The sequence below is a fragment of the Erithacus rubecula genome (assembly GCF_903797595.1).
Source record: "Erithacus rubecula genome assembly, chromosome: 3".
Classification (NCBI taxonomy): domain Eukaryota; kingdom Metazoa; phylum Chordata; class Aves; order Passeriformes; family Muscicapidae; genus Erithacus; species Erithacus rubecula.
Window position 1 is genome coordinate 85,760,698 of NC_136689.1, and position 12,813 is coordinate 85,773,510.

Genomic DNA, 12,813 nt, shown 5'->3' on the forward strand with positions numbered 1-12,813 from the left:
TGCTGTGGCAAAGTTGAGAGAATGACACTGAGGTGTGAAAGAGGTCTTTAAGAATTCAGCATACAAACATAAGATGCAATTTAGAAAGCCGACACAGCTTCATATAAGTTACTCACCTGCCATATTTTTTATTATACTTGATTTTACTTATGGTAGCAAGGAACATTGTCTCCTTTAGGCAACCTTTTCTATTTTGATGAAATCTTGACAATTGCTTGCCACACTAATTTTGATGAAAACTCTGCATTCATTTCTATGTATTAGAAATGGTTTGATCTGTAATAGTTATTACTAAAGCAAACCATTTCTATCAAACAGTCTCTTCCTCAGAATCTCATTCCAAGGCCTTTGAATATCAAGGTAAATAACATAAGCCAGTTCTATTCTGTCCACCAATCAATTATCTAACTTCAGGAATTTGGATATATAGATATGCACTAAACCTTTTTAACAAGTACTGATCAGGGTTTCTCTCTTCTCTTTAAGGCTGAGAAGGTTAAACATTCAGGAAGACCATCTCACTAGTAAATATTCAAACTCAAAAGTACCAAATATGGTAAAAAAAGTATTTATAAGCTATTTATGCACAAAACAAGGAATTAGAAGGTAGTGATCTTGGTTGAACAGCCTCCCCCTTCCTAAGGAGGAACAAAGAGAAAGGAACAAAAGGAGAAAGCCAACTAAACCAAATGATTTATGTACATAGAAAAGTCATCTTAAAAGCGGAGTGTTGAAGATTAAATTGCCTCATACTGGTGATCTAAGCAATTAAATCCAGTTACTCCAAAATTCTCTCTGCTTCATCTCTTCTTGCTTCATCAATCCACTCCTCCTAAGAAGTGTTCCAGCAGTATTTGTAAATCAGTAAACCACCTTAATGGAACGGACAAGATTGTTCTGATACCTTAGCTCCTCCACAGACTTACAGTTAACATAGCAACAAATGCACAAAATACAGATGAAGAATCCCTCCATGCTGTGGGGATTTAAATCCATTTCCAAGTTCAACCTGACTTAGAGATCAGGTTTTGTAAGCACGTCAAGACTTTTGTTTTATAGAATTCAATATAGTATTGCATGATACAAGATGAAATCACTGGTATTTTACAATCCCTAATCCATTTTCCTCAGAAGAAGAAAAAGGAGTAGATGAAAGAAGTAGAGCCTGTCCAGCCAGTCGAGGTTACTTCCTACTCCCCTCTTTTGTACTGTCTGTGCACTCAATCATCCCTACAGACATCCATGCCAACTGTCTCCAACAAGGACATACTACAGGTAGTACTACCCAGAGCAGCTCCATAAAACAATGGGGCAATAAACAAGGACCTAGTCCAGCCAAGCACATTACACCAAAATTCCTTAGTTCTCCAGGCCACACTCAGTATAGCATGTAACAGAAATACACAATGTACAGACAATCAGTTGAAGCATGGGAACTACATGCAAAAAGGGAAGCTTGTTAAAAATAAATTAGGAAACTGAAACAGTGCTCCTCTGTGGGACATATTAGGTAATCACAAGAAGTGGTAAGACATTTAAATTATGAAAGGGAAAAAAAAAAAATTAGTGTCATTGAAACGGATTAAGTGTGGCAATTAAAATAAAGACTTTAAAGAAACAAAAGAAACTCAAGCATTCTCTAAAGGGATACAGAGGAGATGGGCAAGTTAAAACATAACCATAAGGTGGCAAGCCAAAGCAAGAAACAACAGCTTGTTAAAACCAACAGCAAGATGCTTCTCCAACACATCAAAAGAAAGATGACTAAGAAAGATCAGGGCACTCAACCTGGAGGAAGGGTTGAAGTCTGACTGACTGCCAGCCCAGAAGCAATGCCAAATTTAAATAGCTGCTAAATTATGGTCCTAGATTATGTTGAAGGAGTCTAGCCAAAGAGGAATTAAAAAAATCAAAACCAAACTTAAGATGCAAAATAAATTTCAAACAAAAGCCAGGGTCATTTCAGACTCAGCCAAACCACAAGGGGGAAACACAACCTGCATCTTTTTATAGCTTTGTCTACCCCTTACAAAAAAGGTGATAGTTGGGTCAGACTTATATTGCTATCAGTAAAGGAAAATCCCCACTATAATTAATACTTGCATGTATGTTTCACATCAACACATACAAAATGGGATTCAGAAAGACAAAAGCAGCTTTTGTTGTTCACCTGTTGTAATTTTCAAGCTGCTGGACTTAAAAAAAAACCAAATTAACTTAAACAGGGTACATATACATCCAGACTTTGACAATAACAAAGATCAGAAGCAAGGAAGGAACTTCTGCTCAAAGCAAAGTTCAATCACAGAATCAGCCAAGGCCAGATGGAGTTCAAGGGGCTCTTGAGTTCAGTAGAAAAATTACAAGCTGTATAGAGGTAGCAGCTTAAAGGACTTTGATTTCAGCTCAGAATGTTGAAGAAACTGAAGCTGGGGAACATATAAAATTCATTATTTATGTTAAGACTAGTGAATTTTTTATTTTCTTAGAATTAAACTTGGCATATTATAGTTCACTGTAAGGCCTCAGTACAACTGCAACTCACAGGATTTTTTTTCTACAGAACCAGCTATCAAATTATTCTAACTTATCCTCAAGGACAATCATCTTCTACTTCAATTGGAGAAAACAAAAAGGTATTTTCAATTTGAGATGCAAATCACATGTTTTTAATAAACTAAAAATAAAACAACTTTTCCCATAACTTCATTTGAAACATTTCCCCTCCTCTTTTCTTCAAACTACCTCTGCTTTTCCACTCAGTTAATGTGAGCTCAGCCTTTTAAAAAGTCCAGCAGATTTATATGGCCTGACATGAATGTCTGAGACTTTTTCCTTCCTTGTCCTCTACAAGATGCTGGCTATTTACCCATCATGATATCACACTACATTAAGTTTCAAAGTCAGCAAGTTACTTGAAAATATAAACTCAAATGAAACAAAACCCCAAAAGCTTTCCTGCAAACCCAGTCTGTTAAACACAACAATTGTACTTGTTATATCCTGGTGTCTTACACCAAACAGCTCCCTATGTCTAACATTTGTGCAGTCATAATATAAGATGAATTACTAACTTCCTCATTTTCTGCATACCAATCCACTATGCATGCAAAATGCCAAACACAAAACAGAATGTGACTGCTGGAATATTATGTAAAGTGAGAGAAACTAGTACAGGCAATATTGTGACATTCGAAATTTACATTTCAACAAAAACATTCTCAAAATGTTTTACATTGTTCATAAGCAGAACTGTGAACTAATCAAGGGAATATTTCACAGGCTGCTCAAAAAAAAACCCTTTAAATTAACTACAATCTGTATTGGGTACTAAAAACATTAGGATTCTATCTAATTTGGTATTTTTCTTCATTATCAGATGTTCAGCAAAAAGACACACAAAACACAGTGGACATTTGTGTACAGACACTACTAACTTCCTGAACCAGAGACTTTTGGTACCACTAATTAACCACATTTTTTACAGTACATCTCAGCTCCAATGAAGTAATTTTAGCTATCTGGTAATGAATGCCACAATTTTGCACACTTTAAAGACTTACTCCATTTACTTTCAGCTGATCTACTGTTGAGTGCTTTCCATCTCTTCTGCTATGAAAAGCAAAACTTTAGTATGCTTTTCCAGAACACTGAAGATTTGCCTGACCTTCAAACAACCCTCCACTCTTTTTTCCCCCCCATCCTTTCCCAAGCTGAAGAGATGCCAACTATTTCGTTTTGGAAGGCCAGAGTAGATGGTCCCTTTGTCCCTTTTCTCTCCTCAGTCTACAACTTTGTGACATTCTCCAAGCAAGAGAAGGTCCAGTCATGAATCTGAAGTTCACATAAGGAATCTATTATCTCATAATGGTTTAATTTTTAGGCAGAAAAAGAAGTTGGCAACAGCTGTATTTTTGCCTGGTGTTGTTTGAAAATGGGTCCTGTAATTGTTGATCTTCTAGACCAACACAAATCTTCAAAGGGTAAAAAACAAAGGAGGTTCTCCTTGTGTTGTTAGCTTTCAAAAACCAGTTCAAACCAGACTGTTGCAAAGTATTACTTAACTTTAAAAAAATTATTTCTTTGTTGAGAAAATAAACGTAGCAAGAAGCTGCAGAGTTAGCCCTGTTCTGTGATTATGTTCGCCACCTGCCACACTCAGAGTTCACAGAAATGAACAGAGTGCACAATGTATTTCTCATCTCCATTTTTGTATATGGCCTGAAATCCAAGCAATGCACATAACCTTTAAGGTGGGAAAATACCTATGAGATCATCAAGTCCAATCTTTGACTCATTACTGTCCTTTCAACTAGACCATGGTGCCACAGCCAGTTGTTTCCTGAACACCTCCCTGAGCAGCCTATTCTAATATTTAACAACACTTTCCATGAAGAAATTCTTCCTGATCTTCAACCTAAACCTCCCCTGGAGCAGCTTGAGGCTATTTCATCTTATCACTGGCTGTGTCAGACAAGAGGCCAACCCACAGCTTGGAACAACCTCCTTTCAGGCAGTTTATAGAGAGCAGTAAGGTCCTCCTCAGCCTCCTTCTCTCCAGGCTAAGCAGCCCCAGCTCCCTCAGCCACTTCTCACTTGATTTACCCTCTAGACCCTTCACCATCAATGGTTCAAATGGATGTGTGTTAACTCCAGTACTACAGTAATTCCACTTATACTGATTTTACGCCTTTAATGGGACAAAAATGCCAAAAAACCAGTTCGGATTTCAAAGTTGAATGCTGAGCATTCAAACAGTACCTGTGCAGAATTGCACACACAACTTCAGACAGCACAGGCACAGAGCACAGCAGTTTTTCCAAAGCTAGATTCAACAGGCCACTGAATACAACAAATAGCCACAAGTCAGACCAGTAAGCTACTGTAAACTCACAGGCTCAAGGCTACTCTTCAGCAACTAGCATTGCTCTATCACATATGATGGCAAAGATCACATTCTGATGCTGTCAGAGCCTCCAAGAATAAAAACAAACCCTGATTTTGACTGTGTAGAAGATGACAAAAGGGAAGATGGACACAGAAGACTATCTGTAATATTTTTTGCCTTTACCAGCATGCTGGATAAAAGTACTACTTTCTCAAATGCAAAATGTAAAGCTCATATATCAAGCTGGTAAAGTCAGTGCTTTAACTGTATGACATGCTGCAACACGGGGAAAGTGATCCTGGCAAGCACCTGACAGAAAACATCAGGAGGACAGATGTTTGCAGTTCCATGTCTAACATGCTGCACTTTAATAAATTTCAGCATCACCTGTAAATATAAAAACACATCTCTACACATATCTGTAAGTGAGGAAGAAAAGCAACATTATTGGAAAAATGCAAACTGGACTATGATATTTTGCTGTTTCTACAGGAAGGCTGCCTTTCTGGGCTCATCAAAAATGAAGCTTCAGAACTCCTGGACAGCATCACACATGTTATTACAATGCTGAGTTTAACACTCAAAAGATCTAGGAAAAGAAAATGCTCAAATCAGGAGTACCAAAAGAACTACGGTTCTGAGGTGCTACAGTTTTGAAAAACAAAGGGGTAAAGGTGTCTGGTTTTCAACAAGTTTCAGTCTCAACATCTGCTACATGCAAAAAAAAACCCCAAAAAACTTAGCAAATTTGCAATATTTTGTCTTCCATTTTTTCCTAACTTGTACCAGCTAACCATATTCTTCCCTATTTTGAAGATAGTCTTTAGGAGAAACTAAAACTAAAGGAAAACAAATTGTGTTTGCATGTTAATAGGTGGCCTGTGGGTCTGTGTACCATCATCAAGTCAGCTTGTATTTATAACTACAGGTGAGGTTACTTTAGAATTGCACAAAGAGCCTGCAGTGCAGATATTCCCCATCACCTGCCTGCACTACCACTGGCTGGTATTGCACCCAGTGAATGCATTGATATAAAATGAACAAAAATTTTGCAACTAACTAAAAGCTTAGCTACGGACATAGTTCTTTCAAACATATTTGAGTCCTATAGAACAGCAGGGTAACAAACTTTTTTTCCCCCCAAAGTGGGAGTAAAAGTTATTTACTTTTTTCTTCAAACAGGATTTCTATACCCTAAACAATGCTTTGATTACAACTAAGAGATGTCTTTCAGAATACAGTTGCTAATGAAAATTAGGCATTTAAGAACAGTAGCAAATGAGGTACAACTCCACAATGAAAAGAGGCTACTAATATATTTCTTTTGGGGAAAATACTCCAAACAAACCACAAAACAAGTCATTCTTTAGATAGCTATCAGTAAATTAGGAAGTATGACACAGCAAAACTACAAAGAAAGGTAAAACTGGATAAAAAGTTGCAACTGATGCAGCTAAGAAGCATAACACTTATTAAAGCATAAGAAAAAAATGCAAGAAATAACACAACTAACTACTATCTAAGGATAGCAAAATTGTCATTAGGCAATAAAAAACACTGTCATGTGCAATACTTTGCAATGAGAAACAATTAAGACAACATATCTTATGAATATTTCCCAATGCTCTAAGAGTGGCAAAGATACCACTGACAAATATTTAGAAATAAATAAAAACATGTGATAGCAAGGTAGGTGATTTGTTCCTAATAATTCTAAAAAAGCTGAGATTGAAGTCTCAAGTAGATTGAAGTCTCAAGTGGCTGACAATTTTACAATTTAACATAGTTCCAATAAATTCTTACTTATTAATTTGAAGATAACAAAAAAAAAAAAACCCTCCAAAAAACAACATGGGCCAGAAAGTTTGACACTCAAGTAGAAAATATATAGAAGACACTGTGGAACTCAATAAATTAACAGACCAAAACAATCCATGTTGACTACCATCAACATAATATGACAATAGCTTATGTATATGAAGACCAAAACGATTATTTTGCTTAAGTAATACAAAAGTAAGGCAATATAATATTTACCTCTGTGGCTTGATTTATTAGTAGAGTGGTTTCAGAATTTTGTTAGAGCAATAAAGAACACAATAAGTGAATTAAAGCTCAGAACAGTACCATACTTTATGAAAGTGACTCTAAACACAACTCTTGATAGCATGTTGTGGGTGACACAGGCATTGATGAGTAGGAGTGAGAACAAGGCCAGAAAGACCAAAGAAAACAGACTTATTAAAAAATAGATTGTATGAGAAAATTAAAAGTGAAGCATATTGTTAAGGTATAAGTAGGGGCCATATTTTAAACAGCAGATTAATCTATTCTGCACATACCTTTTGTGCAAATTAAGAAAATGACCCAAAGGATGGCAAGCGTGTTCAGCAGCAGTGCCTACCCTGTAGGAGTACTTTCAGTTCTGATAACACAGGCACACTTTGGATTTCCCTTTTTGGACAAGTAAATTCATCCAACATACAAGAAACTAATGTCCTAAAGAAGCAATCTCTGTGAATGACAGCACCTCCTCAACAAAATAGCTCATGTTCACATATATATATATATATATAAATAGATATATATAAATTGAGTATCTAAAGACCACCATCACTCACATCTGTGGCCACCCACAGCAAAGTTAGTTAAATATGGATAAACCAAAAATTCTTCAGAGCCAACAAGCAGAAGCAAAATAAGATACAGACATCTTGTCAAATGCTGTGTTCAATACTACATAGAAGCTGTTCACAAATAAAAATTATTATGCAGGCAAACCATTTTAAGAGTAGAAACTGTATCTACTGCTGCACTCAACTTCTATCAACCCCCTCTGAAATCAAGAGCAAGATACAAGATTTCAACAACATTGGTTCTAGACTCAAAAGTACATTATTACCTGGGAGTGCCACCTTTGATGCAGTAAAATATCCAGCAGAATTAGACTCTTCTTCCAGAGGAATATGATGGGGAGGAGGTGTAAGCAGTCATTTAAAGAGATCCCAAAAGGAACTCTTGAAAACAAGATGCTACATTGCCACTGACTCAATCCTCAAGAAAAGCAGGACAAATCTAGACAAAGCAGCAATATTGTCCTTTATCCAGCAATTCAGAGTGCAATGCTAGCACCAAACAGCACCTGAGGTACTTGAGTTGCAACTGGTACAGCTCCAGAACAGCCTTGACAGCATTTGAGCTGGTAAAGCAATCTCCTATACCAAAAGCTAGCTGCACGAATAAACTGGGAAAATCTGGAGAACTGACACAACAAGAAAGCACCTAGAAGCAGTCAGAAGTAAATAATTTTTAATTATGTTGATGTTAACTGCTCTACAATTAAATGTGGTACCGACGCATTAACATCATTTCATTCCCATCTGCATTTTAACTTCAAAACTTTGATAGCCAAACACATTTGTTTTCCCATTCACATCAACACAGCTTCCAGAGCCCCTGCTTCATCCCAAAGCAAGTCATTTTTGACATCTTTCTGACAATCTTCTCATTACATCTGCCATTCCTCTTCTGTGACCACAAATGCTTAATTCTTCAGGGGTAGGAGGGAGAAACAATCACATCTTTCCTCCCAAGTGCACTTGGGAAGGAAGGCTTGTGACATGTCACTTGTAAACTTTCGTACACTTTCAAAAATTTTCCTTATAGCAAACAATCTCTGTTATGTGATTGGAGCAGAGTTCAGAACAAAGATTTAGTAACCTGGCCTTCTACACAAAATCTGAGGACAACGCCTGCCAGGTGATGGTCTTTAACTAAATACAGAAGTCTTAGAGGCCAGTGCCTCAAAGATTTTTGACTCCAAGACAGGATGATTCCAACAGGTCCTTTTGTTATTTTCTCTTGTGAGGAATGTACTTTTGTATTATAGATCTATTGTTAAATTACTGTCCCAACATCCTTAAGGAAATTAACAGACCTGGGTTCAACCAGACAAGAATTCTCAGTTACTACCTACAAACTGGCTTTTGGCTTAAATTGGACACTTGAAAACAGAAGAGAAGTTAAACAAAGGAATTACAATTTTACAAGTTCTTTCAAAATCAGGATTAGGAAGATACATAAACCTCTCAAGAGTTCATAGTGACCACAGGTGTGAGGGTTCAGTGTAAATATGGAAAAGAGTTATCTACTGACTAATGGAGGATTTACTGAAAGTACATAAAATAAAAAGACATTAATAAAAATGCAACAAGAGTGAAAATATTAAATGTTGCCTTTATTATAACCTACAGAAAAATGTTAACATTAACTTCAATTAATTTGCATTGCATCAGCCCTCTGTTTCCAATGGAAGTAAAGCCACTTCATTGTGCTTTATTGTTTGAAATAGCCACAGGCTAACAATTATTACATGAAACTACTCTTAACCTCATTAAAACAGTCACAGCTTAAAATGCAACCCCAATAGCACAAAATTCAGGTCATTAACTTACCTAAAATTCAACCATATCCTTCCCCCAAAATACTAAATACCCACTGGAGCAAGCACAACTGGCTTGTCATTTGAAGGCATGTTAAAAAAAAAAACAAAAAACCAAACCAAACCAAAACAACCAACCCCAAAAAATATTCCAAACCCATCAACCCCTACAGTTCTTGCTGCGTTTGTGGCTCCCTGGCCTCCTCAGAGGGGAAAGTAACTGCTATGTAAGAGGTCTTGCAGACACTCCTGCAGACTAAAAGGCTCTTTGTAGGCAGACAACCACATTGACTTGATCTTTTCTTCAGTCTAAACTTAAAATGACACATCTATTTTTATGCAGAATTGAAACATACTTACTCTGCCATTACACGTCTGACGTTATTGGCGTATAACACTGGATTTTTTCTTTCTTCTTCTGAAGGAGTATACACGGGTAGAAACTGCATACAGAAAACTGAATTATACCAAAAATATTTAACATTTTAAACAATCTCTCACAGCACTATGGTGAAATTTGTATACAGCTTGTTGTTATTCACAAAATTATATTAAGACTACAGAAAATATTAAAAATTAAACTTCTAAATACTTAAGGATATGTCAGGGTCCTAGAAATTCATATAACTTTGGGTCTGCTCATTTCTTACCTCATGGAATCCAAGCAAAGCTTTATCCTAATTCCCTAAGTGAGACTCAGAATTTAATAATTTAGAAGTATTAGCATTTTCTTGCACAAACCTCACTTACATCCTGTATTATTCAACTCTTTCCAGATTAAAAAAAAAAAAAAAAAAAAAAAAGCACGTGCTATTGTTCTATAGCTTAAATATTAAGAATCCAAATTTTAAGGACAAGAGGTATTTACTATCCCCTCTGCACTTTTTGAAATCATGTATGACTGCCTAATGTATGTAGAAATGTTTTTATTTCCTGCTATTAGATGTGTTGAAAATTTTCTCCCTTCAAATTGGACATCAGCCATTAACACTGCACTGAAAGAAAAAATCTAAATGAATGCAGATGACCAGGGAACCACAGAGCAGTTGGTGTTGGAAAGTGGAAAATTAAACCAGAACTGCTGGAGACCCACAACAGAAAGGGTGGCTTTCAGAATGGCATGGCCTACATTAAAATATCTTCCAGCATTTTAAGCTGTTTTTAAGTGCCCATTGAAAAATTACATAAGCCCCAAGATCATGGCCAGTCTCACCCATAAAAAAACTTCAAAACATTTCGTTCTGCCAAGTAACTAACTTCTCAGATGGGAGGAACAAGAAGGGAGCACTCTGATCACCACTCCTACTCCTACCAGACAGACAACTCTCTTAGTAGCACATCACAATGAGATAATTTATGCACTGAGCAAAATGCTTACACAATCCCGTGCAAAGCCTCTGAATTAGAAAAAAAATGCTGCAAGAAGCTTAGTTGTGGTACATATAATTACCTATGGGTAGTGAAAATGGTAATTATGATCCAGAAATTTCACACTGGTCTTTAAAACAGAAACTAACAACTGGATACAGTTGTTAGTCTCTATTTTCAAGTTTATAATTTCAGCAAATACTTCTCGATAACCACGAAGCTAGCTGTATTATTAAAATCACATAACAGTATGATCAACAGTACCCAAACACTGCCATTAGACATTGATCTGTTTCCTGTAACAGACAAATACTGGATTTATTCTGAATTTTGCTGGAATTTTCCATATATGCACCATTGCAGCTGAAAACATGACTCCTGTCTTCCAGGTTTACACTACAAGCAGGTACACCAGCCACACGTAATATACAAAACCACCAAGGCTGTGAAGTTAGAGATGGAAAGACTGTTCCTTCAGCTTCCAAACCTCATTCCACTTATTTGTGTTTTAAATGGCTATTAAGTAATTTGTCCAAGCACAGGAGAAGTTTGAATATGTGGTGATTTCAGAGGTGCTCTACATGTCTGTGCCTAACTTGACATAAATAGCACAATTATTTCAACATCACTAACAAAACTAAGAGAAGAATTCTCAGCTGCTGCAGACTGTCGTGGATGTATGAACACTGAAGTTGACAGGTCAGTAAAACAAACAGACACGAGCCAAAACAAACTACATGTGCAGATGATCATATATTCTTTCTTCTTCACAACATTGCCAGCATGCCAGTTCTAAGTACAGGATGGGTGGATGGGCCAATATTTACAGAAATCTACTATAAAACCTACATAGATGCTTGCTTCTCAATACACATACTGGATGGACACACAATATACCAGAACATGTATCATATGCAGAGAAGCCCAGACTAGCTAACTTTGGATCCTGATTGCTGGCTGTTAAATCTTACTGGCTATCATTTAATAAAAAAAAACAAAAAAAAAACCAACACTGAAGTTGTGTTGTTTTGTGAGTTATTGGATCACCAGCTCTAACTGTGGTATCCAGCCTGGTAGGTATATGCCATGTGTTGATGGAACAGAGCAGGAGTATCAATCAATAAGCTGCAGAGACCAGGGGAAAAATAAGACTTTGAACACAAAACAACTAATTTTTCCTATATGTTACTAGTCCTCACTGCACTTCCTTACAAAAACAGATTCAACAAGCAGCTCTCAAATACTCTGCCTCATACTTGAAAGCAATCTTGCAGACTGCTCCTCTATCATCTGCCAACTCCTGTTTTAGGATGGAGTATTTCAGAAGGTCACTAGTCAGTTTGCTTTTTTCCCCCCAAGATCTACAAAAGATCATAGCTTGTTATGCAAGATCTGTAAGAGCTACAGAAACTCAACATCTGCTAGCAGCTGCTGCCTCAAAAATCAAGAAAGCTCAGCAGTGTTCACTCCTGTGTGAAAGAACCCATTTTACTTGCCTAGGGCAGAAAACCATGCTCCTGAGAGAGGGTAGAAATCCTGCCAGCCAGCTGGTTTGTCTTAGCCCTTCTGCAAAACACAGGCCGCTATTCTGGAAATCACATTTGTTTTTCATCCAACTAAATTGATAACATAAGCCACAAATTTTTGCAACATATACAACTATTGAGTGGCTGGTGTTTTGCACATCCATCAATTTTGAGAATAATTGATTGCAAAAATAAGCAAACACAGAGCAATGGCAAGTACAGTTATTAGCATGCAATATATGTTACTATTGTAACACTGTATGCAAACATGCAATAGTTCTTCCTACTGATTTACCCTGCCATCAGTTCCATCTGTCAGAGATAAATAGCTGCTTCATTATTCAAAAAAAAGAATTGCACAACATCTGTCAAATATCCTATGTAACACTTTTCAAATACTGTAATTGTCCACAAAAATGTGGACATGTCATTACTCTGTGTAAAATACATAAGGACAACAAGTTGAAAGGAAAGGCTGTAATTGTTTCCATGTTTTCACTACAATAGTCTTCAGCCTTAAAATTACAGTATTTTCCTCAAAACAAAGTTAAGAATATAGATAAGTTTTCTTTGTGTTTTCCAATTTCACA

At 36.6% G+C, this 12,813-nt stretch overlaps 1 protein-coding gene across 1 annotated transcript in view; it reads right to left on the reverse strand.

Annotated features, from left to right (window-relative positions):
• Positions 1-12,813, reverse strand: part of LPCAT1 (lysophosphatidylcholine acyltransferase 1) — a 58,385-nt gene that overhangs the window by 16,585 nt on the left and 28,987 nt on the right. Inside the window, exon 9 of the mRNA XM_079302497.1 lies at positions 9,690-9,772. Within this exon, the coding sequence (XP_079158623.1) occupies positions 9,690-9,772 (83 nt within the window). The remainder of the gene's footprint in view (positions 1-9,689; positions 9,773-12,813) is intronic.